We start from the raw sequence: 27,153 nt of genomic DNA on the forward strand, positions 1-27,153 counted from the left end.
TTAATAAAGGATTCCAGAGTTTTGGGCCGAGCAAGCTTGCGTAGATATTGTATCTTTAATTAAAAAAATGCCCGTAGCACATTCTAAAAATATTGATTGAGACACAGAGAGGCATGTCTGGATAGATGACCAAAAACCGGATATGAGCAAGGATATGCAGGGATTTGAAAATATGAGATTAAAAATTGAGGCTTTGCTGGACCCTGGTGCCAATGTAAATCAATGAGCAGAGGGCGGATGGAACAATACAAATGTACTAAAGTTCACCTTGTAACATTTCACCTGCCCTCCTAGAAATCATGCCTAAAGGAGAGATAGGGAAAAATACATGGGAAAAAATGCACACCATCACTCACGGCAGGAAAAGAATTCCAAAAATATAGTATTAAGTAATAGCTGGTACCTTGGGAGGTAGACCTATCCGGTGAAACCGCTGCCCAACTTTTGGCACTTTCTCAAGAGCCAGTTTCTTCCCCCGTGATTTCACTCGATCGATTGCACTATAGTTAAACGTTTCACTTGCTAAGTACACCACCTGGAGAGGGAGAATCAGAGTTAAAGATGAAAAGATGACCTGAACTAATACAGCTCAAGCACAGTCTTACCCCTAGCTTTGAGAATGCCCTACGAAGGTGCAAACTCAGTGATCAGGATACGCTGATGCCACTTTCATGAACATAAAAGTCTCAACCACCTGTGACAAAGACAGAAACAGGTGCATCTTTGCAGAGTTTGAGAGGTGAGAGGGTTGAAGTAAAAGTACTCAGCAATTATTAGCATGCAATGCAACAGTACCTTATTTGCTTTCTTGAGCAAAGGTAAAGCTACAAAGCCATCCACCCTGTGGTCTTTGCTCATTATCTGCTCAGTCACCATAAGAACATAAGAAATAGGAGCAGGAGTAGGCCATCTAGCCCTTCAAGCCTGCTCCACCATTCAATAAGGTCATGGCTGATCTGAAGTGGATCAGTTCCACTTTCCCGCTCTCTCCCCATAACCCTTAATTCCCTTGTCTATCAGAAACCTATCTACCCGTGACTTAAATATATTCAACGAGGTAGCCTCCACCACTTCAATGGGCAGAGAATTCCAGAGATTCACCACCCTTTGAGTGAAGAAGTTCCTCCTCAACTCTGATCTAAACTGCACCTCCCCCAGCCCCATCTTAAGGCTGTGCCCTCTAGTACTGCTATCCTTTCTAAGCAGGAAAAATCTCTTTACCTCTACCCTATCCATCCCTTTCATTATCTTACACGTCTCTATAAGATCCCCCCTCAGCCTTCTAAACTCCAATGAGCACAAACCCAGTCTATTTAGTCTCTCTTCATAGGTTAACCCCCTCATCTCCAGTATCAGCCTAGTGAACCTTCTCTGCACTCCCTCCAAGGCCAATATATCCTTGTGCAAGTGCGGCAACCAAAACTGCACACAGTACTCCAGCTGCGGCCTCACCAGTACCCTGTACAGTTGCAGCAAGACCTCCCTACTTTTATATTCTATCCCCCTCGCTATAAAGGCCAATATTCCATTCGCCTTCTTGATCACCTGCTGCACCTGCAGACTGGGTTTTTGCGACTCGTGCACAAGGACCCCCAGGTCCCTCTGCACTAAACCATGCTGGGATTGCACATTATTCAAACAACAGGGAACACAATCAGAAACCTAAATTCCCATTCAAATATCTTCCATCATAACTTTATGGCAGGAAATTTCCCAATGCATGTGGACAAAACAGACGCCTAGTCAAGGGAGAGCAGAAGCAAAGGTTTTGATGAAGACATAGCACCTAAGAGTGATCTTGTGGGAAGGAAAGGAAAGGAAAAGGAATTTGAGTCAACTCCAGAGAATGGGACCCATGTAACTGAAGATGTACTTGATGGTGGTGAGGGAAATGGAGGCACATATGGCCAGAATTAGGGATTGAATGACTGTACAGGTTTAGCACTATTGTCTGGAGTGAGGCCACATAGGATCAAATGAAAACACTCAACTGAAGTGCATGCATCTGCAAATGTTCTTCCTATCAGAAGCACTGAGGCTTTTTTTGGCAACATTAACTGAGTGGATTCTAGCTCATCACATGGAGCTGGTGGGCACATATTGCTAATCACCATTATTTAGAGACAGGTCATTTGACAAACACTCATTAATACTCTGCAAAAGGACAACCAGCCCCAGTCCCAAGGTTCTCCATAAAGCAGCACCTAGTCTACCTGCTTGATGGTTGAGCAGATGAAAGCCCCATCTAGCATGGTGTATAACTGCAGACAGCAGCAATGCTCATGGTTCCATAACTGATAATTTGGGGTGCGAATCATTAGGACTGATTCTCTTAAGCGATCATGTATGGCATCTTATGCAAGATTACGACAAAGAGTACATGCAGTCAAAGATCGCACAGACACACTGCCACTAGTGTGCTGACACCAGCTTTGGGAAAAAGAGACGAGAGACAAGGCACAGAGTTTAATGCCCTACCTTAGTCCTTGGAACTATGTTAAGCCCCAGTTTCTGGTCCACCAGGCTGGCCCCAGCCTCCGAGAGATAGCCCTGATTGAGAACGAGACAGTCTCTGCCAAAGCAGCACGGACAACACAGCTTCTGAAGCCACTTGGTCCATTTTGGGTTCAGGTGACCGTAAGGTTCCTCATTTTTTGGTTTAAAAACACCTATAAATTTCTGGGAAGATGAAGAGAAATAAATGTTCTTATTAAGCCTCATCAATATTTGAACAGATTTATACAGTCAGAAAGGAAACTTTTAGGTCAAACTACTCCTGAAGGAGTTGATATTGATGACTGTATGACTGGGCTAAGTAGTGTTATAACCCTATACAGGCCCACAACTTTGAGATATTTAAACTGCCAATGGCTGGCTGAAAGTATCACATGACTAGATTTCAAAGACGACTTGTTCTGTAACTAGAAGCAACATCACCTGAACGCTATTTAGTGGACAACACTATTCGATGTACTCTGCAGGGGAGAAATTTCTCCATTAAACTTTTACCATGACTGAAAATCCCACATCATGGCAACTATTCTCTGTACCTTAAATGGACACTTTATTCTCTTAGAAGCAGATCAACTATTCTCAGCTCTTGCTGACTTGCTTCCTCTTCCCTACCAGGGTAACTTCTAATGCCAACAAACAAAGAACAATACAGCACAGGAACAGGCCCTTCAGCCCTCCAAGCCTTCATCGCTCATAAGCCCAACTAGATCATTTGTTTGTATCCCTCTATTCGCAGTCTGTTCATGTGGCTATCTAGATAAACTTATCTAAACGGAATCGCAAGTGTTTCACTGGAAATTCCGTCCACCTAGCCCAAGTTAGGCGAATCTTCTAGTCTCCTTTCAATCCTCACAAATTGAGACTGTTCAATTTGAGTGTGAGCTCCCACCGTGTTCTGCATAATGAACAACAGAGCCAGCATTCATCCTGCTTCGGGCGCAGAACTGGATGCCTCAGACTCCTGCGCTCTGCAAACTGACTTGTGCCTGAGAGGTTCTGTGGTATCCTTGGAAACCCACAACCTGATACAATAACTTTTGATTGATTCCCCCTCTCAAAACCCATCACAATGGGCTTAATACCCAGGTAGAAATCCTAATTAGCTATTCCGAATACATTTGTACATACACACATGAGCGCGCAAACACACTGAAATTAAAGAGTCACCTAAAAGTAATCTTATTAGCTTTATATTTGCAACAACAGCATGATCACTATCAGATTAAACCTTCTTGACAATGCCCACTATTGCTCTATCCATTTCTCGTAAAAATTAGTTCTGCTGTTTTGAAAACACGCTTGGCAACCTTCACATTCTGGCAACCACTCACAGAGCAGTGTTCTCACCACTGATGTGCTGAAACAGGTATTGGTCCAGCTACCTGGTATTAAACCAAATTGACTTACCATTATTCAAACATGTGAAGATGATAGATGGATCACAAATTCATCCAATCAAACAAACGCAGCCATTTCTAAAATGATCCTAGTACCTCCTCCAATATCCTATCCAAGTGTGGACTATCAACGTCAGTGCAAAACCTGCCATTTGTCAGATTAAAGCGATGTGCATCGTATGGTCACAGCTCAACTAGAAATGGTACAGTGGGATTTACATACAATGTACCATTAAAGTTTGCCCTCAGTTGCATTCATGCACTAAGGAGCGTAATTAACTCTGATACTTAGCTTAAATTTAAATCAAATTCAGTGTGGGAACTACTGCTCCCAGCAGGCCTCAGGATATCTGCACATGTGCAATTAGTCAGAAACAGGGCAATTTCCTCCCGAATGTATAACGCTGTCCCGCCACCTCTGCCTGAGCTACGAATTGTGATGGTGGTATCTGGGACAGTATCTGTGAGATATGATTCCATCAGTATGACTATATTGGACTGTTGCATGACTAGTCTGTGAAACAGCTCTCTCTATTTTGCCACAAAGCCCCAGACGTTAGTAAGGAGGACTTTGCAATGTCAACAAGGCTGGATTTGTTGCTGTTTCAGAGACTAGGTTGATGCTGGGGTAGTCTGTCCACTTTCATTCCTTTCTGTTTTCTTCAATATAGCCAAGTGGCTCTCTCAGCCATTTCAGAGGGCGCATTTAAGAGTAACCACGTAGGTGTGGGTCTGGAGTCACAAGTCAGGCCAGACCAGGTCCATAGTGAAACTTATGGCCATGAACTTTACACAAATTAGAGTGATTTCTGCTGTACTGGATACCTAGACTGGTTTAGTCCATCATAGTGCAGCATTGAAATAGCCTCATTTCCTCATCAAGGAATTTCCAATTCAAATTCTTCAGTGGAAATAAACTGCTCAATGAAAAAACAGTGACTACACTTCAAAGGAAATGTGCTGCACAATGCTTTCAGGCAACCTGACTGTGAAACCATCTCAATGTTATTTATTGCCGTAACGCAGAAATGGCCCCACGTACAATACAAATCACTGCACATTAAGGACGGCAAGCCTCCGAAAGCACAAAGAGCCTTCTCCAGCCCTTGGTAAAACACTGGCAAGCAACTCCGCAATTTCAAACCAAATTGGTCTTGTTATCAAAACAAGTGGAGAAGGGCCAGAAGTCCCAGTGCAGCAAACACTATGACTAAGCAAGTTAAACACAGTAACACATTAAGTCAATAAATCTGACAATGTTTTCACTGTTTTCAATTTAAACCTGCAGCATGTTCAGGGACAAAGATTGCACATGTCAGCAATGAGACAAAGACAGGGATTCCACAGCAGAAAAGGCCAAAATATTCAGTTCCTTCTTGGAAGTTACTATGAAACTGTTTCCACAGCCTTTCAGGCAGTGCATGGAATAAAATGAGTGGCACAAGGGGAGGGGAGGGGCGGAGGAGGGGCGGAGGGGCGGAGGGGAGGAGGGGAGGAGGGGCGGAGGGGAGGAGGGGCGGAGGGGCGGAGGGGCGGAGGGGAGGAGGGGAGGAGGGGAGGAGGGGAGGAGGGGAGGAGGGGAGGAGGGGAGGAGGGGAGGAGGGGAGGAGGGGAGGAGGGGAGGAGGGGAGGAGGGGAGGAGGGGAGGAGGGGAGGAGGGGCAGAGGGGAGGAGGGGCGGAGGGGAGGAGGGGCGGAGGGGAGGAGGGGAGGAGGGGCGGAGGGGAGGAGGGGAGGAGGGGAGGAGGGGAGGAGGGGAGGAGGGGAGGAGGGGAGGAGGGGCGGAGGGGCGGAGGGGCGGAGGGGAGGAGGGGAGGAGGGGAGGAGGGGAGGAGGGGAGGAGGAAGGGAGTGCTGCAAAGGTGGTAGTTGGAGGGATGTGGGGAGAGGAGGAGGAGAAGGGGATAGCACAAGAAGGGAAAGAGTTTAAAGCAAGAATTCCACAGCAAGGGACCTGGCTTCCTGGACATCAACTCTTGACTACGAGAGGGGAGAGAAGCAGAATCAGAATTCTGGCATGGGATAAAGGAAATTGGGCGAGAGAGACAGGGAGCAGCAACACCAGAAGAGATTTAAACACAGGGAAAAGAATTTTCAATTTCAAGTGTTGGTTGACCAGGAGCCAGTGTAGACTAGTAAGATCAGGGATAGAGAAGTGCAGGATTTGATGTGTAATCAGGTTAAGTGTGGAGAGTCTCACCTCAACAATGAACCTAAGTGCCTCTGTCGACCACAGCCCACCAAACTACACATATCAGCTGATGCATCAGCTGAACATTTGAATTCCTTTCTTGCAAATTTAATAATTCCTTTATTACAAATTTAATAATTCCTTTATTACAAATTTAATTCCCATGGGATTTTTATTTTGGGAACTGGAAAAATTAATTAGGGACACAAGACCATTCTGATAAGATACTGACTCCACAGTATCACATGCCTTCTTACTCCAGAGACAAATCTCAATAGAAATAAAATAATGTATCTCACAGCCCTCTTCGCGTGCTTTATTGCACATCTGCCCAACTTTACAGCTTGTTTTTAATTTGCTTCTCCAGTTCCTTGTTTAGAGACATCCTTTGAACAGTTCAAGACTATTTCATAGACACAGCCCATTAGGAAGTGCTGATTTAGAGAAAACAAATGACATTTACTGAGGGCAAGACCTGGAGTTTATCACCACTGACCATCTTCCACGCAGATATTTCAACTTGCAGCTTCCTAGTTTCTTAGATGCAGGCTACGAGATACTGCTGGGCTACAATGGGGTTTAGGAGTCCCAGTAAGAAGTCTCAACACCAGGTTAGAGAACAACAGGTTTATTTGGTAGCAAAATCTACTAGCTTTCGGAAGGAGCAGTGCTCCGTAAGCTAACGGATTTTGCTATCAAATAATCCTCTTGGACTTTAACCTGGTGTTGTGAGACGTCTTACTGTGTTTATCCCAGTCCAATGCTTGCGTCTCGCATCATATTTAGGATTCCCACCAGATATGCCCCTGGCATAACCAGGTACTCTTGTGCATGTGGTAATCACCTTGAAGGACATGGAAACATCTCAACTTGCTTCATGGGAACATTACCAAACGGAAAATACAAACCACACAAAGACAGGTGACCAAAAGCCTGGTGATTGAGCTAGGTGGACAGTCAGGAGGAGTACAGGAAATTTTAGGAACAGAATTCCGGAGCTCAAAGTGCCAGCAGTTGAAGGCTGGAGTGATTAAAAATGGGAGAAGCACAAGAGGTCAGAAATTGGTCTTGGGGGTGGGGGAACAGATGTCCCAGAAGGGCGGAGGTAACCTGGAGATAGAGGGGAGGAAGGACATAGATGGACTTGAAAACATAGGTAAGAATTTTAAAATCCAACTGTTAATTAACTAATGTAGGGCAGTGAGCCCAGGGGGATGAGTGACAGGGCTTGGTATGAGTTAAGACATGGTAGCAGAGTTTTGGATGCGAGAATCCAGCTCCAAGAATATTGGTATCGTCAAGTCCTGAGATCAAAAAGATACAATGAGTTTCAGCAGCACAGACTGGAGGATACGCCAAAAATCAAACAATTTGACTTCAACAACCTATTATGCGGATTGATAGTCACACCCTGCTTCAAATCTTCCTCTAGCAAGAGTTGATATGCCTGGCACATTTCCAGTTATGAAAACGTCACACCTCTCGAGAACCGAAAACAAATCTTCCACCTTGGTAATGGATAAACATCTAACTTGGAAACCTGGTTAACCACAAGCTTAGAGCATAGAACAGTACAGCACAGTACAGGCCCTTCGGCCTTCAATGTTGTGCCGAGCTATGTCCGAACACAAGATCAAGCTAACCCACTCACGATCATTCTGGTGTGCTCCATGTGCCTATCCAATAACTACTTGAAAGTTCCTAAAGTGTCCGACTCCACTATCACAGCAGGCAGTGCATTCCACACCCCAAGCACTCTGAGTAAAGAATCTACCTTTGACATCCCTCCTATATCTCCCACCATGAACCTTATAGTTGTGCCCCCTAGTAACAGCTACATCCACCCAAGGAAATAGTCTCTGCACATCCAATCTATCTATCCCTCTCATCATCTTATAAACCTCTTAAGTTGCCTCTCATCCTCCTCCGTTCTAAAGAGAAAAGCCCCAGCTCCCTCAACCTTTCCTCATAAGACCTATGCTCCAAATCAGGCAGCATCCTGGTAAATCTCCTCTGCACTCTCTCCAATGCTTCCAGATCCTTCTTATAGTGAGGTGACCACAACTGCACACAATATTCCAAATGTGATCTCTCCAAGGTCCGATATAGTTGCAGCATAAGCCCATGGCTCTTAAACTCAAACCCCCTATCGATAAATGCTAACACACTATAGGCCTTCTTCACGGCTCCATTCAATTGAGTGGCAATCTTCAGAGATCTGGAGATATGAACCCCAAGATCTCTCTGTTCCTCCACATTCCTCAGAACCCTGCCAGCGACCCTGTAATCCACATTCAAGTTTGTCCTACCAAAATGAATCACCTCGCACTTATCGGGGTTAAACTCCATCTGCCACTTTTCTGCCCAGCTCTGTATCCTATCAATGTCTCTTTGCAGCCTACAAGGGCCCTCCACTCATCCACTACTCCACCAATCTTGGCGTCATCAGCAAACTTACTAACCCACCCTTCAGCACCCTCTTCCAAGTCATTGATAAAAATCATAAATAGCACAGGACCCAGCACTGATCCCTGTGGTACTCTGCTGGTAACTGGCCTCCAGTCTGAAAATTTTTTCTCCACCACCACCCTCTGTCTTCTATGAGACAGCCAGTTACTTATCCAATTGGCCAAACTTCCTTCTATTCCACACCTCCTTACTTTCTTCATAAGCCTACCATGGGGAACCTTATCAAACACCTTATTAAAATCCACATATACGACATCAACTGCTCTACCTTCGTCTACACACTTAGTTACCTCCTCAAAGAATTCAATCAAATTTGTGAGGCAAACGAGCTTGTAGCCACTGGACCATCATTTTTAAGGATCAGAGCTGCCCAATGAGAAAATGGAACAGGCTGAATGAATCCAACCCTTTGCAGCGATCTGAACTCCTCCACAGCCAAGGGCACTGTCCTGGGCTTGAAAGAGCGGGGAGTAGCCTGTGGACCTACGTACAACTTCACAGTAACACCACACAACGTACTCAGTTTATCCTTGTACACATCTGGATACTTCATAACAACATCCTTCGTCTCAACCTCATGTTTGACCTCACCCCAATTCAATGAAATTTTGCTAAGCCAGTCACGCCTCAACAAACTCAGTCCTTTCCCTTTCACCACAAGGATGCGTGGTTCTTGACTACTGTATGCAATATGGACTTCAGGGCAAGAGGAACCACAGATCAAGTTTACCCCCAGTAGGCTTGTGAAAGCAAAGGGAGTGACAAAGACAGCTGATCTTGCACTAGTTGCTGGAGGCAAGAATGGAGGATATAGGGGAAAGAGGTTTAAAAAGGTGGCTTGTAACAGAGGCAGCGGAGAACATAAGAACATAAGAAATAGGAGCAGGAGTAGGCCATCCAGCCCTTCGAGCCTGCCCCGCCATTCAATAAGATCATGGCTGATCTGTCGCTGCTCAGTTCCACTTTCCTGCCCTCTCCCCATAACCCTTAATCCCCTCTCCTATCAAAAACCCATCAACCCGCGTCTTAAAAATATTTAGCGAGGCAGCCTCCACCACTTCAACGGGCAGAGAATTCCAGAGATTCACCACCCTTTGAGTGAAGAAGTTCCTCCTCAACTCCGTTCTAAACCGCCCCCACTTTATCTTGAGGCTGTGCCCCCTAGTCCTACTGTCTTTTTTGAGGATTATATTTGCATTTCAGGATGCTCCTGGAAAAGAGTAAGGGACAAGTGAGAGCAAACTCCAATAGTGCTTTACATGCTCCAGCCAAATGTGACAATGAATTTTAAAAGTCTCCATCAACCCAGGTGGAGGGAACAACAAGTCTACAATGAGGAAGGTCTCAAAGAGGTTATACTCCTGGTAGGAGCAAAATAAAACCAGGAAGAATTATTCACAGGGGAAAATCTACTTCAGAGCCATGAAGTGTATAGAAAAACATTAAATTAGCAGGCAATGTAGTTAGATAATCCCATAGTCTACTTTCATCTCCGTAACCTTCAATCCAAATATTCATTGGCTACATTATTTAGAATAGGACCTGGCTTAGTTGTGGGAGTCAATTCAATAGTAAATTTCAGAAGGGAATTTGAAAAGGAAAGTTTTGCAGGGCTGAAGGGATGGAATGAGTAATCGGATAGTTTTTATTGCAACATGCTACTAGTCTCACCTGACACACAGTCACCCAGCAGGAACTTGCTGACTATTTCCTTCCCCACATGCCCCCCCCCTCCCTCACCAACCGCAGGGATTACTCTGAGAAATAGCTGCCTCAGTCCATGCCAGTTATTGATGCTGGGATATTTTTGGATTTGTCCTCCACCTTTTATACAAGTCAGCAGTAAGATTGTTTCATGGTCAATAATGTCCCTCTTGATCATTAAACTTACTTCAATCGCAAATCTTTCATTGCAAGCAATGTGAATTGTCCAGACAGAGCCAATATCAACTGCATAAGGATCAATCAGATACAACACACAAACATGGAACACACTATACCAGACACTAAGACTGCAATCTGAACTGGCTGTAGACCCTGACTACAAACTGCTTGGGTCACCCCCTTTTTTATTTAGCTCGGGGATGTGGGATTTGCTGGTTTGGTCAGTATTTATTGCCAATCCCTAACTGCCGTTGCAGAAGTGATGGTGAGCTGCCTTCTCGAACCATTGCATCCCCGTGGTATAGGTACACCCGCGCTACTGTTTGGGAGGGAGTTTCAGGATTTTGACTCATTAATATATTTCCAGGTCAGAATGGCGAGTGACTTGGAGGTGGTGATTTTCCCATGAGTCTGCTGGCTTTCTAGATGTTAATGATTGTGGGTTTGGAAGTTGATGTCTAAGGAGCCTTGGGGTGTTTCTGCGATGCATCTTGTAGATGGCACATATGGCAGCTAGTGTTTGTAGCTGGTGCAGAAACTGAATGTTTATGGATTGGGTAGCAATCAAGTGGGACTGTGTTGTCTTGGATGATGTCAAACATCTTGAATGTTACTGGAACTGCACTCATCCATGCAAGTGGAAAGTATTCCATTGCACACTAACACAGAAGCCATTAAGCCCATTAGATTTCTGTTGGAATTAACTGCATTCTGGAGCTCTTTAATCTAATCCTAGTTCCTTGCTCAACTCCATATCCTTTCATATTTTTCTTCTACTGGCTTTCATACCAGTTACCACCTATAGAACTCAAAATAACTAACTAGAATTAATTGTCCAATGTCATATCTCATCTGCATAATGACTAACCTCGAATGACTGTTCGACTTTAAAGCCTGATTTTAAAAAAGACCCTAATCTAATGATCAAGGCATTATTTTACTCTTTTCCCATTTTTATGTATTTTTATACTTTATTTGAAATGATTCATTTAAAAATAACCTCAACTCAGCCCTCAGCCATGACGCAAGCTAATTTGAGCCTTCTAATCATTATTAAAAGAATCTTCCTTGCTTTCCAAATTCTCTAAGTGTGGACAGCAATGTCAACTTTTGGCAACCGTAGCCTCCACTCAACTGGCAGAAAGATATTCCTGTAACCACTTCTGGGTATGTCTGAAACCAATTTGAAGGGAGCAGGTGAGAAGATGCAATGATTCAGTGTTGTATTCGCTGATTTTACTGCCATTATGCGCAGGAGGAAGGCAAAAACAATGAGGTAATGTTCACCATATCAATCAGTGTCCTATTAACCCTATTTAAATGGCAGCTATGATTAATCTCCACCATAATACACAATGTTTATTGGTCGACATATTGGAAAAAAGTCAGCATCGCTAAAATGTAATTAAAGGAAACTGCAAAAATTGGAATGACAGATCAACATTGTACAGCCATAAGTTATATAACACAGCTCATAACTGTGACTGACTTAATCCATCTCAAAGTCTAAAATAGAAACTGCATCACTTTCATTTAATAAGCCATGAGACACTCATTAAAAAACACTTATCTGTGGCAATCTTAGATTCTTCCCATCCTCCATACTTGCTGTGTGTTACATATCAGATTGGCTAATCCAATCATCCCTGCAACTGGTCCAGATAACCGGGGCTAAAGGAGGAGTGAAAGAGAACAGATTGCTACAACAGCCCTGCTGCAAGTGTGCTTGCATGGCCACCAGGCAAGTACAGGGATTGGATGTGGCACCCTCAACTGTCAAAGGCACTCAGCTAGCACATGAAGAACTGAGTTTCTGTGGAAAGCAGTCCCCTCCCTCAGATCAGAAAGCTGACCAAAAGCCATGGCATTGCACTTTAACAAGAGCACCGACATACTTCAGGTTGTCCTATCTCCCCCAGTATGTATAAACGCTGCAAGTCCTAGTAAGCAATGATAATAGTAAGATAAGTAACAAAAGTGACAGCAGGACTGTAATCTCATCTAAGAGCTGCTGAAATCAAAAGTACAAGAGTACAATGTTTAAATAGTTTGTCAGCAAAATGTTTTGTGGGAGCCTGCTATGTGCACATTGCCATGTCTCCTACATTATAACAGTGGTTACACTTTAAAGGAACCTTTTTTGATGGTGAAGCACTTGGAAATGTTTTGTGGTTTTAAAGGATGTTATTGAAATGCAAGCTGTTCTTCAGCTCAACTCCTAACCAAAGCTTTATCTAAAGGGCGCACTTATACACGTCAGTTTGCTGAGTTTCCAGCAGGAAGCCCCAACACGAGCATCGTTATCTGTAATCCTCCCCCCATCTGCTGAAGCCTAGCTGACACAACCCAGGAATAAACGTGGAATCTCTATCTTTGAGCATCAGCGCTCAGTAGGCCATCAATGGAGCACCCACTGCTCTGGGAAGACACAATAGCGGGATGTGGTGGTGTAGCGGTATTGTCATGGAACAAGTAATCCAGAGTAATGCTGGATTCCAAACCCAACATGGCAGATGACAAAATCTGAACTCAAGAAAAAGCTGATGACCATGAATTCATTGTCAATTGTGGCAAAAAGCAATCTGGTTCACCAAAGTCTCTTAGGATAGGAAACCTGCCGCCCTTACCTGGTCTGGCCTACATGTGACTCCAGACCCAAAGCAATACGGTGGACTCAAATACCCAAGCAAGCCACTTAGTTCAAGGGCAATTAGGGAGGGACAAAGTGCTGGTCTAGCCAGCGATGCCCACGTCCCACGGATATAAAGAAAATCTCTCAGTGCGCTTCAGTCAAGAGAATTAAATCACAGTCCACTTCGTCACAGTAAAGCTTAGATACTATTTTAACAAATGTTTTTGCCCGTTCTAACTGTCAGCAATTGAGATTCTGAACAAAGAACAAAACAGCACAGGAAACAGGCCTTTTGGCCCTCCAAGCCTGCGCCGCTCATGCATTGAACTAGACCATTTGTTTGTATCCCTCCATTCCCAGTCTTTTCATGTGGCTATCCAGATAAGTCTTAAATGATCCCAGCGTGTCCACCTCTACCACCTTGCTTGGTAGTGCATTCCAGGCCCCCACCACCCACTGTGTAAAATATGTCCCTCTGACATCTGTGTTAAGTAACCATAAATGGAGAAGCTTACAATGGTTGCTGCATCAATTCAGTTTTGGTTTCAACAGGAACATAAAGGGCACCATTAACCACTTGAGCCCATTCTACCAATAAACTCAGCTGATCTGCAACTCTGCTCTCTTTATCCACCTTTCAACACATCCTTCAATAACATTAGTAAAAATCTTACAACTGAATTCAGCCCCCACTCTACATCCCGAGTATTCCATTACCCTTTGCCTGAAGGGGTATGTTATGAGTTTACCCAAGAACCTAGCTTTCATTTTAAGAAACAACCCCTTGCTCTGTATTCATCCACATGCAAGTGTGCCAAGAGCACAGATAGAAAGAAATGATCATTTTAAACACCTCAAATCAGCAAGGAATACAAACCAAATGTTTTCCCTCAAGTTAATCCTGTAAGTCCCAGAATAATTCTTGTGAATCTACCATGGCCAACAAATCCTTCCTCAGGTGAGAGGCTGAATGGTTACACAAGACAGAATCAGTCTAAAGCTCTGAACAACTGAAGCATGACTTCATGTCCTTTACATTCCAGTACATAAAAGCCAACTCTCAATTAGTCTTTTTAATTATTTTGTATACGTGCACTAATTGTTAGTGAGGGCCATGGATAATCCAAACCATTCATTCGTCCACAGCTTCTAATCAAGTTTTTTTTGCCTCGAGTCTAGTCATGGCCTTGACTTTCCCCACAATACCAGTTTTGTCGAATCTGTCCATGTCCTTTTCTCGATTTTTGACACCAGGCCTTTACAAGACTGCACCTCTTAATTTCTTTGTGTTCCTCTATTGCTTGTTATAGTACACCCAGTGACTATGGCCATAGTTGCTTAACCACACATGCAAAGCTTTTGGCTTTATCGGAAAATGTACAAGTTTTACGTCAAACCAAATAATTTGAATACTCTCCATTGTTTTCCTGTTGATTACATGAGTGACAGCATTGTAAGGGCAATGTTGATTACATGAGTGACGACATAGCACTTTGAGCTATTCTGAGGTTGGAGAAAGGATCTATATACAAATGCAACTCTGTCCATTTATTGACCCAAATGCTGAATCCAGTTTACTGCAGGCAATTTTTTCTAATCTCTTTGATACTTAAATTAAAATCTTGGTTTGTGATTATCTTCTCCCGAAGGGAAGGTTGCCTAAAGTTAGTTTGCATTCCCTTAAATTAATCAGATTGAGGTAGTTAAGACATCAGCTTCTCTCTTTTGAAACATTATTTCCTCTCGGGGAATTCAGAATCAACACTGAAAACCATTAACATCTTTTACAGTTCCTTCCTCATTAACAATCTGATCATGGTTGCAATCCTGGTTTCTGACATGCCTTTCTATCTTTATAAATCTACCCATAGTATCATTAATGCCAAGCAGTAGAAGACACTCCCACCCTTTACCCAGGATTTCCATTTGCCTGTTCACGCTCTGAAATCTTTTCTGGCTGCTATCACAGTAATTCTGCCCTTAAATCAATAAGTTTGATTCTTTTTAATTCACGTATTTCCAATGTTTTATACAGTTGTGAACATGCCTCCTCTTTGGATAACACAGAGTGCAAAATTCACAGGATGTGTTATTTGGCTGCAGATGATATGCCCCAAACTCAATTACATTCATCATAAATGAAGAACGATTAGACAGGCTCAGACCAAATATTAAACACACTTACACTCCCCCCAGGGCTTCGCGCTAAACACAGATGTACAACCAATCCTGCCTAGAAACTTGTGTCTTGAACCACCTGGGCTGTCTACATCAGCATCCTTCCTCACTACTTTCCCCACCACAGATAGCACTTGCCAATTGGGGAAAATTAACACAACAAAGGAAAAATATAGAATTGACAATGCACAGTTCCAGGCAGTTTGATCACTGTACTGACAGATTGGCTCTGCTCCATCCAGTGGAGCTCAGGCACGCTGCATATATCTTGCTTCCTTCCACTTCTTGCTTTCCCAAAACTCTCTGCTCCAATTTTGTGCAGGAACACTGCAAGTTATTCAAGCCCACCAAAGCACATTCCCCATTAATCTTAAACCCAGTGTTAATGTTTATCACTGACGATAGATTCCCTTTGGTTTCACATACACACTGGGGTTCAGTATCTCATGTCTGTCGCAGCACGACTCTTCTCCTTGCTCACTGCTGCTTTCACTCATTCCCCCTCCTCTCTTCACAAGACAACCTCCTGAAACCTCAGTCCTTATTAATTCGTTGCTGCTCATCCCAATGTTATTTGCCCCGTTCCATCAACCCCAGGAGATCTCCCCTCCTGTTAGCACAGTACCGTCGCACCCCCTCTAACCCTCACTCCCCAGGTTACTGCCCCCAGATTAACCCCTCCTGTTTTGTTACTACTCTCCCCAGTTTATCCACTTCCTTCTTGACAGTAACCCCCCCCCCCCCCAACAACTCTCTCACCTCAGATTGTTGCCCCCCTCTTGCCACCTGCCAGGTTGCCCCTGGGACTCACCCCCGTCGGCTCCGGAATGAAGTAGCTGCCACTCGAGCCCTGGCTGATTCTCTGCGGGTGGATGCCCAGCTCCTGGGCCTGCTCGGCCCTTCGCATCACCTCGGCGAACTCGGGTTCCTCGGGGAAGTCATTGAGGGATCGCGGGCCCAGGAGCGGCTGCCGCTCACGGCCAGAGCCGGGGGATCCGGGGGGAGAGGCCGTGGCGGAGGCCGGGCCCAGCACCCTGACGCCGGCTCCCGGAGCCGGGCCGGCCGGGCAGCGAGCCCCAAAGCCCGAGCATGAGGCGGAATTGGAGGCCGCGGCCGGGGACAGCACAGCGGCTGTGGAGAAGTAGGTGTCGGGAGGCGGCTGGAGCGGCGAGCGGAGCGGGCTGGTCTCGTCCATGGCCGGTAGCGGGAGCGGCTCCTGGCGACGGCCCGGCTGATAGGAAGCTGCGCGCGCAGGCTGCTCAGCTGACCCAGAGCTTCCGGTTACACGAAACTTCCGGTTCCCAGCTACTTCCAATTACACGCTTCCACCATGAGCAACATCCTATATTAACCACTTCCGGGTCAGGAAAAGTACTTCCGGTTTCTGGTGACCATCAGGGAATAGGGGAAGCAGGCTCCAAGGGCTGAATGGTCTCGTGCTCCACCTGAGCCCTGTGTTTAGATAGTAAAAAGTCTGACAACACCAGGTTTTAGTCCAACCGATTTATTTGATAATACTCACAAGCTTTTGAGGGGACTGCCTCTTCATCTGACGAAGAGGGAAACCTCGAAAGCTTGTATTATCAAATAAATCGGTTGGACTAAAACCTGGTGTTGTCAGACTTTTTACTGTGTTTATGCCAGTCCAACGCCGGCATACCCACACCCTGTGTTTAGCACAGGGGATCATTCAGCTTGGGCGACACAGTGGTTAGCACTGCTGCCTCACAACGCCTGGGACCTGGGTTTGATTCTTGGCTTAGGTCACTGTCTGTGTGGAATTTGCACATTCTCCCTGTGTCTGTGTGGGTTTCCTCCAGGTGCCACCCACAGTCTGAAAGACGTGCTGGTTCAATGCATTGGCTGTGCTAAATTCTCCCTCAGTGTTCCTGAACATGCACTGGAGTGTGGCAACTAGGGGATTTTCACAGTTACTTCATTGCAGTGTTAATGTAAGCCTACTTGTGACACGAATAAATAAAATTTAAAACTGTCCTCTCTGTGCTAGCTTCCATTGGAACAGCTTTCCTCTTGCCAGTATCTCGTAGACACTTATAAAATTCTAATGGTTTAAACAGAGTGGATTCCAAATGAATATTCTCAAAGGTGGGTAGTCTAGAATTTGCGGTCATAGTTTGAGGATAAGGGATAAACCTTTTAGGACTGAGATGAGGAGAAATTTCTTCACCCAGAGGATGATGAATGTGTGGAATTCACTACCACAGAATGTAGTTGAGGCCAAAATGTGTGATTTCTTAATATTCTCACTGAACTATAAGTCTGGGTGACACAAACTGTGAGTAAAATAACCTTTCACTTTTCTTCAACAGTTATTTCATTCATTACAAAGAAGCAATGCAGCCTTTCATAAAATCCCTGCAATACAGAAGGAGTAAAAAGTCTGACAACACCAGGTTTTAGTCCAACCTATTTATTATCAAATAAATAGGTTGGACTAAAACCTGGTGTTGTCAGACTTTTTACTGTGTTTACGCCAGTCCAACGCCGGCATACCCACATCATGACTAGTACAGAAGGAGGCCATTAAGCTTAGTGAGTCTGCACCAATGCTCTGAATAAACATCCCACCCAGGCCCACTATGAGAGATACCCTGTAACCCCACTCATGTACCCTGCTAATCCCCCTAAACCTATATCTTTTGGGACAGTAAGAGGCAATTTACCATGACCGATCCACCTAACGTCCACACCTTTGGAGTGTGGGAGGAAACCGGAGCATCCGGAGGAAACCCATGCAGATTATTGGAGAGCATGCAAACTCCACACAGTCACCCAAGGTTCCTCCAATCTATCCACATATTTGAAGTCCCTCACCTTTGAAATCATTCTCGTGAAAACTTTCTACACCATTTCTAATGCTCACAGATTCTTCCAGAGTGTGGCTTCCAAAACCTGATGGAATATTCTAGTTGAGCCTAATCCACTATTCTGTACAAGTTTAACATAACCTCTTTGGATTGATTGTGCAATCTGCCATAAATGTCACATCGCCAAAGAAAAGCAGCTTATCTGCTCTTTTATCTCTGGGATCTTCTATCCTGATTGGTCACATTATGAACACACCTTCCTGGCCCATCATGCCCGGTAGTGGAAGGTGAACTCAGAGCTCCTGATTCCGAGGCAAGGACGCTGCACTAAACCATCTCACTCTCACCTCTACACATGCATATTCATTCTCCTTTCACCCATTCTATTGGTCTTTCTGGAACTTTGAGTACAAATCAGAATAGAGTCCAATCCATCACACAAACCAACCTTCCACCCATTGACTCTGTCTACACTTCCCACTGCCTCAGAAAAGCAGCCAGCATAATCAAGGACCCCACGCATCCTGGACATTCTCTCTTCCACCTTCTTCCATCAGGATGAAGATACAAAATTCTGAAGTCGCGTACCAACCAAGTCAAGAACAGCTTCTTCCCTGCTGCCATCAGACTTTTGAATAGACGTATCTTGCATCAAGCTGATCTTTCTCTACACCTTTCTCTACACCTGTATGACTGTAACACTAGATTCTGCATTGTCTCTTTCTCTGTGAATGGTATGCTCTGTCTGTATAGCGTGCAAGAAACAACACTTTTCACTGTATCCCAATACATGTGACAATAATAAGTCAAATCATGGCAGCCTTGTTTGTTGACTTGAACAATAGTCATCGGGTTGCAAAATAATTGGTCACATATTAAACATTCTGAAATGTTTCCACAAAATCTAATGAGGCACGTGTTAAATGCAATTAAATCCTTCACCTTTCTCCCTATCAACCTTTCTTTTCTGTCTCTTACTAAATTCACATGGAAAGGATTTAGATTCATGTCACATCTTCTCCATTGTCAGAAGCTCTGGTTTCAGGTTAATGCCAGGACTTGCTGGTTTTGGAAGGACTGTTCATAAGGCAGTTAAGCAGGCTGATAATCAGCTCAGGATCAATTTCCCTACTATTTCCCAAAGGGAAAAAAGAGTGTGTGTAAGAAACATACTCCATTAAAAAAAACACCTTTCCACTATTAGGATGTCCCAAGCATTGTACAAAGAATCTGAAATGTAATCACAGTCGTTTTACAGATAAAAAAGCAGTCAATTTGTGCATCTGGTCCCAAAAATAGAACAAGTCAGCTAAATGGACAATTTTATGGATAAATATTGGTAAGATACCAGAGAAAATGTCACGGGAGCGAAAATGGGCTTGAATCCAAAAGACAACACCTTTGACAATGAAGTACTCGCTCAGTACTGCAGTAAAACATCAATCGGGATTATTTATCTGGAGTGGGACTGCAGGAAATCTGATCTTGAAGCTCCCCGGTGAATATGCGACCACATTGAAATGAGTTGGGGATTGCGGTAGATTTGGGTTTGAGTGGGCTAAGTGGAAGTTCCTGATTTACAAGAGAAATCACCATTTACCGCTCTCCAGATCTGCCATCTGTCGGCTGTGTTTCAGTTGGCTGCCTTATTTAATATCTCTCAGTTAGAAGCTGTGGCTGAAGTTTCACTCCAGGGACTTCAGCATGTGAGCTATGTTGACACTCTCAGTGCAGCCATCCATGCTGGACCTGCTGCGAAATATCTAACCATGACTGCATCCTCCACTTTAAACTGTCTGTTTTTCCTTCCTGAGTTGCGAATTTCCTTCTGAGAGGTTTGCCAAGCCTCCACCCTCCCTGCCAAATTTGGGAATGTCGTGTCCAATGGTATTCTTCAGTGGTGTCCCATCAGTAACTCAGCTGGAGTGATCCCTGTTTTAGAGTGGCGTTATCAATCAATAAAAACTGTTTATCCATAAAGAAAGATGTCTATTTTACTTACTTGCTTCTTATTCATGATTTGAATGCCTACAGCACGCTTTTAAATGATCTTTGCTATTACACCTTTAACACATATAATTCTTGCATCAACAAACTTCTTGGGAACGTTCTTCTCCACATCGAAAGTACGCTTCAGCCTTCACTCCTGCACTTCCTCTGTTGGGCACAGTTGTGTCTGTTCCTGGGCTGCTTTGCACCACAGCCATTTCCTGCCACAAGTGACTTATCTAATTCAGCACACTTTGCAAACCTTGCGCCAGATATGCCCCACTCCGCACATTTTCTAGAGAGATTTTGGCTTCAGCCTTTAACTTCTTCTGTATGATTAGACTGTTTATACCACAGACCATTCTGTTTCTAAACATTTCCCTGAATGCTGGGCTGAACTCACAGTGTTCTGCCAGTCCCCTAAGTCTTGCCGCAAAGTCTGAGATTGTCTCCCCGGCCACTCGGATTGTTGTATGAAATTTGTATCTCAGTGTAATAATTGAGGGATGGCGGTTAAAATGATTTTTGACCAACTCCATGATCTGATTAAAAGACTTTGGGTGTGATTTTCCCACCCTGCTATGCTGGTTGAGTAGTGTATTAGAATGGGAAATAGAATCATAGACTCATAGAGGTTTACAGCATGAAAACAGGCCCTTCGGCCCAACTTGTTCATGCCACCTTTTTTTTAAACTCCTAAACTAATCCCAATTGCCCGCACTTGGCCCATATCCCTCAATACCCATCTTAGCCATGTAACTGTCTAAATGCTTTTTAAAAGATTGTACTCGCCTCTACTACGACCTCTGACAGCTTATTTCAGACACTCACCACCCTCTGTGTGAAAAAATTGCCCCTCTGGACACTTTTGTATCTCTGCCCTCTCACCTTAAACTTATGCCCTCTAGTTTTAGATTCTTCTCCCTTTGGGAAAAGATATTGACTGTCTAGTTCATCTGTGCCTCTCATTATTTTATAGACCTCTATAAGATCAGCCCTCAGCCTCCTACGCTCCAGAGAAAAAAGTCCCAGTCTATCCAGCCTCTCCTTATAATTCAAACCATCAAGTCCTAGTAGCATCCTAGCAAATCTTTTCTGCACTCTTTCTAGTTTAATGATATCCTTTCTATAATAGGGTGACCAGAATTGCACACAGTGTTCTATGTGTGGCCTTACCAATGTCTTATACAACTTCAACAAGATGTCCCAACTCCTGTGTTCAATATTCTGACCAATGAAACCAAGCATGCTGAATGCCTTCTTCACCACTCTGTCCACCTGTGACTCCACTTTCAAGCAGCTATGAACATGTACCCCTAGATCTCTTTGTTCTATAACTTCCCCAATGCCCTACCATTAACTGAGTAAGTCCTGCCCTGGTTCATTCTGCCAAAATACATCACCTCACATTTGTCTAATTAAACTCTATCTGCCATTTGTCAGCCCACTGGCCCAATTGATCAAGATCACATTGCAATCAGAGGTAACTTTCTACACTGTTCACTATGCCACCAATCTTGGTGTCATCTGCAAACTTACTAATGATGCCTCCTATATTTTCATCCAAATCATTAATATAAATGACAAATAACAGTGGACATAGCACTGATCCCTGAGGCACCGCTGGTCACAGGCTTCCAGTTTGAAAAGCAACTTGCTATAACCACCCTCTGGCTTCTGTCAAGAAGCCAATTTTGTATCCATTTAGATACCCCACCCTGGATCCAGTGAGATGTGACAACTTGCCATGCGGTACCCTGTCAAAGGCCTTGCTAAAGTCCATGTAGACAACATCAATTGCACTGCCCTCATATTTCTTAGTCAAATGTCAGCAGGAGACCAAAAATAGCTCCAGTCTGGTCAGTTGCAAACTTCCCAGACCGTTATTTATGATGTTAGTTAGTTAGGAAGGTTCAGTCGTTAGGTATACATAGAGGGGTAGTAAATTGGATTAGACATTGGCTCAGTGGAAGAAGCCAGAGAGTGGTGTAGAGGATTGCTTCTCTGAGTGGAGGCCTGTGACTAGTGATGTGCCACAGGGATTAGTGCTGGGTCCGTTGTTGTTTGTCATCTATATCAATGATCTGGATGATGATGTGGTAAATTGGATCAACAAATTTGCTGATGATACAAAGATCGGAGGTGTAGTGGACAGTGAGGAAGGTTTTCAAAGCTTGCAGAGGGATTTGGAGCAGCTAGAAAAATGGGCTGAAAAATGGCAGAAGGAGTTTAATGCAGACAAGAGTGAGGTATTGCACTTTGGAAGGACAAACCAAGGTAGAAATTAGAAGGTAAATGGTAGGACACTGAAGAGTGCAGTAGAACAGAGGGTTCTGGGAATATAGATACATAATTCCCTAAAAGTGGCATCACAGGTAGATAGGGTCGTAAAGAGTGCTTTTGGTACATTGGTCTTTATAAATCAAAGTATTGAGTATAAGAGTTGGAATGTCAGGGTGAGGTTGTATAAGACATTGGTGAGGCTGAATTTAGAGTATTATGTGCAGTTTTGGTTACCTAATTACAGGAAGGATATTAATAAGGTTGAAAGAGTGCAAAGAAGGTTTACAAGGATGTTGCCGGGACTTGAGAAACTGAGTTACAGAGAAAGGTTGAATAGGTTAGGACTTTATTCCCTGGAGCGTAGAAGAATGAGGGGAAATTATGATGGGTATAGATAGAGTGAATGCAAGCAGGCTTTTTCCACTGAGACTGGGGGAGAAAAAGCTACAGGACATGGGTTAAGGGTGAAGGGGGAAAAATTTAAAGGAAATATTAGGGGTGGGTTCTTCACACAGAATGGTGGGAGTGTGGAATGAGTTGCCAGATGAAGTGGTGAATGTGGGCTCACTTTTAACATTTAAGAAAAACTGGGACAGGTACATGAATGAGAGGGATGTGGAGGGGTATGGTCCAGGTGCAGGTTAATGGGACTATGCAGAAAAATGTCAAGAATGGCCAAAAGGCCTGTTTCTGAGCTGTAATGTTCTATGGTTCCATGTGATCAGCTGTGCTCTGGGGAACGCACAAGGCTAATTACGATCTATTTAGTAAGCCTGGGATAGTTTGGGCTCACTTATGTTTCCAACCTCGCCGGTGGAGGTTCCCACCAATGGGGATCTCAGATAGTCACCAGCAATTGGACCAGTTGTGATGGCTTCACTGGTGATTGAAACCATCTAATAGGTCGGGGGCAGGACGTCTGTGTCCCCTGGACTTGCAATCAGGTGGTAGGGGGTCGTCAGGGCTGGCGATATACAGCGGGGAGAGGGGGAGTGCAGACAGTGCAGTGGTGGTGGGGGAGGGTCAGTGGGGAGGAGGGAGCGAATCAGGACCGGTGATCAGGAGACCGGTAGGGATGCCAACTGATCTCTCAGTTCAGGGAGATTGGTGTATGCGTAATCATCCCCTGAGCACTCTACTGCGGTCTCTCGAGCAGGATTAGACCTCCCCCGACTGGCGTGAATCTCCTGACAGTCTCTGTAGTACACAGAACGCTAGAAATGATCAAAAGTCAGCACATCCAAAAATGGGTGAGAAAACCTCCCATTTTCCTGCCTACAGGGCAATTAGAATATTTTTAGGAAAATTGTGCCCTTGTGTCTGGAGGATCCGGTGACGTTAGTGTTGTTTGTAATATATATAAATGATTTGGAGGAAAATGTAGGTAGTCTGATTAGTAAATTTGCAGATGATACAAAAGTTAGAGGAGTAGCGGATAGTGAGGAGGCTTGTCAGAGGACACAGCTGGATATAAATCGGCTGGAGACCTGGGCCGAAAGATTGATAGAGTGGATAGTCAGAGTCTTTTTCCCAGGGTCGAAGGGTCAATTACTTGGGGGCATTGGTTGAGAGTGAGAGGGGAAAGTTTAAAAGAGATGCAAGGGATAAGTTTTTCACACAGAGGGTGGTGAATGCCTGGAACGTGCTGCTGGAGGAGGTGGTGGAAGCAGATTCTATAACAACATTCAAGAGGTATCTGGATAGAGACATGAATACAGTAAGAAGTCTGACAACACCAGGTTTAAGTCCAAACAATTTATTTGATAGTAAAGTTGACAGAGCATATAACAGCAGGCAAATGGAGAGGTGAGCATATAACTCTGTCCGAGGCCAGAACTCTCCATTCACCTGACGAAGGGCAAATCCCGAAAGCTTGTGAGTTTACCATCAAATAAATTGGTTGGATTTAAACCTGGTGTTGTCAGACTTCTTACTGCGTTTACCACAGCATCTCCACATCATAGATACATGAATAGGCAGGGAATAGAGGGATACGGACCAGCTAGAGGCAAGAAAATATTAGATTAGAGAGGCATCTGTGTCTGCACAGACTTGATGGGCCAAAGGGCCTGTTCCTGTGCTGTACTGTTCTTTGTATCTCTGTTCTATCAGTCCGTGGGTCACAGATTGTGAGCAAAATAACCTTTCACTTTTCTTCAGCTGATATTTCATTCACTACAAAGAAGTAACGCAGCCTTTCTATACACTGTCCCCAGTTGTCTACTTTGGGGTCAAATGGCTCTATTGTTGTGATTATAGTCATTGTACTAAGTGAACGTACTTTGCTTCTTCCTATTCTTGACACTCGATGCAGATAGCCTACTTCAAACATAAAGGGCTGGATTTTCCCACCATGCTCACCCCAAGGCTGGAAACTCCCTCCTGAGTTTGACAGGCCTTTGCATGGATCTGCTACCCACTTGCTATGACCCCCACAGCAATTGGGAGGTCTACATAATAATGAGGGGCATAGATCAGCTAGATAGTCAACATCTTTTCCCAAAGGTAGGGGAGTCTAAAACTAGAGGACATTGTTTTAAGGGGAGAGGGGAGAGAAACAGAAGGGTCCAGAGGGACAATTTTTTCACACAGAGGGTGGTGAGTGTCTGGTATAAGCTGCCAGAGATAGTAGTTGATGCAGGTACAATTTTATCTTTTAAAAAACATTTAGATAGTTACATGGATAAGATGGGCCAAACGTGGGCAATTGGGACTAGCTTAGTGGTAAAGACAGGGCAGCATGGACAAGTTGGGCCATAGAGCCTTTTTCAATGTTGTAAATCTCTATGACTCTGTAACTCCTCCTGTCTAATTGGACACTGCAATACTTGACAACTTCAAAGTTTTACCTCATCGCCAATGCAATAGATTGAGGGTGACTTGATGAGGCTTGAACCAACAAAGGCTTTAGTGCCAACAATAAGAATATATTCAACAAAGTCAGTCTGAATTACAACACAGCTGCTCTTCTCGGCTCCCTGGCTCCAACTGCAAGTCCCTCCTCAAACCAGGGTGTGTGACCTCCTGCTGATTGACTCAGCTTTCAGCCATGGCAATTCATTGAGTCTGACTCTCATAAAAAGCCTGTCTCTTAAAGGGCCATGCTACTCTGATTCTTAAGTTGTGATAGGTGTTATAGAAATGCAAACTTGAGTTTGTAAATATTGTGTTGGGTGCTGGGTTTTGTGTAGTACAGATAGCCAACTTCAAACACAAGGGGCTGGATTTTCCGGCCCCACTCGCCCCAAGGCTGGATTTTCCCACCCGAGGTCAACAGATCTTTGTATGGTCTGCTATGTGCCTGTTATGATTCCTGTGGCAAACAGGACGGGAAAATTCTGCCCAAAGAGTCAAATTACGTATTTCCTGAGTAGTGGGATTCAGCAATGTGACAGCAGATTTGTAGAATTGAACAGTTGGGGGTCCAAAATACTTTGGGTGTTTTGCAGGCAGTCGTTGTCTTAGAGCCATTATGCAGAGAGGAAGGCCATTCAGCTCATTGAGCCCCCTCATCGAGGGGTGGCATGGTGGGACAGTGGTTAGCACTGCTGCCTCACACTGTCAGGGACCTGGGTTCAATTCTGGCCTCGGGTCACTGTGTGGAGTTTGCACATTTTCCCCGTGTCTGCATAGGATTCCTCTAGATGCTCCGGTTTCCTCCCACAGTCCAAAGATGTGCAAGTTAGGTTGATTGGCCATAAATTAACCCTAGTGTCAGGGGAATTAGCAGAGTAAATATGAGGGTTTACTGGAATGGGGATTGGATGGAATTGTGGTTGGTACAGGCTTGGTGGGCTGAATGGCCTCTTCTGCACTGTAGGGATTCTATGAGCTGTCACACCAGCTCTCAGTAGAGCTATCCAGTCAGTCTCATTCCCCTGTTCCAGCCTCGTAGCCTTGGTGAGTTTATCTCTCTCTGGTGCCCAACCAAATTCCTTTTGAAGTCGGTCTTCACCTCTATCTCCACCAGCCTCCCAGGCAGTGAGGTCTGGGTCATTAACACAGTGCACAGTGCAGCCAATAGAGGCAGGAAATACATCTACAACCAGGCTACTTCCTAACATTTAACCAGGACACAAAGCATCTGGTTTTAAAACTTGGCTTATTCCACATGCAATTTGGAGCTAGATGCATGAAGGTTTTCAGTAAATGATCAGATGAACAGGGTAAGCATTACAATTCAAACTGTCATCCCACTTCCTGCCCTACCCATTACCCTCTTCTCTGTTCCAATTCTGGATTTAGGAAAAATACCAGGCCAATCCCAGTCATCCATGGAGCGCCCTGGTCAGAGACATCCCACATTTCCCCAGTGGTCCAATGGTTGCTGCCTAGCACAGTACTGAGTCACACAAGGCCAGCTAGGATCAGGCCCAGAGTTATGACCAAAGCATCATTCAGGAGGGAACAAAGCCATTCAGCCCTTCCCAGTAATGCTAGCTCTTTGAAAGAATTGTTCTTGCTGATGTTCCACAGAGTCCAATACTGAGCTGGAAGAACAAAGAAAAGTAGATGGATGTTCCTTGGCCCAGCCCCAGGGCATTGCCAAGCTGTTCATGGTCAGTGATGTATAAAATGGAGGTGTAGTCAATGTTGCAATGCAGGAATTGCAGCAACTGATTTACACACAGCGAGATCTTGTCGTGGTAAAATGACCACTCGAGTCTGGGGAATTCTAGCAAGCAAGGAGAGAAAGGGTCTCAGTCATCCACAGAGACTCTCTCATGGCTATGGAAGTTGCAGCGTATGTTTATAAAATTCGTTCTTATTTCAATGCGTATCTTCCTATT

The 27,153-nt window shown here is 44.4% G+C and overlaps 1 protein-coding gene across 1 annotated transcript in view; it reads right to left on the reverse strand.

Annotated features, from left to right (window-relative positions):
- Positions 1–16,495, reverse strand: part of pi4k2a (phosphatidylinositol 4-kinase type 2 alpha) — a 33,407-nt gene extending 16,912 nt beyond the window's left edge. The window contains exons 1-3 of the mRNA XM_080205956.1: positions 16,075–16,495; positions 2,479–2,679; positions 404–535 (exon numbers count right to left, since the gene is read on the reverse strand). Coding sequence (XP_080062082.1) covers positions 404–535; positions 2,479–2,679; positions 16,075–16,458 — 717 coding nt within the window. The 5' untranslated portion in view covers positions 16,459–16,495. The remainder of the gene's footprint in view (positions 1–403; positions 536–2,478; positions 2,680–16,074) is intronic.
- Between the last annotated feature and the right edge of the window lie 10,658 nt (positions 16,496–27,153).

This window comes from Carcharhinus amblyrhynchos, chromosome 17 (assembly GCF_965287045.1).
Source record: "Carcharhinus amblyrhynchos chromosome 17, sCarAmb.v2.hapA, whole genome shotgun sequence".
Lineage (NCBI taxonomy): Eukaryota > Metazoa > Chordata > Chondrichthyes > Carcharhiniformes > Carcharhinidae > Carcharhinus > Carcharhinus amblyrhynchos.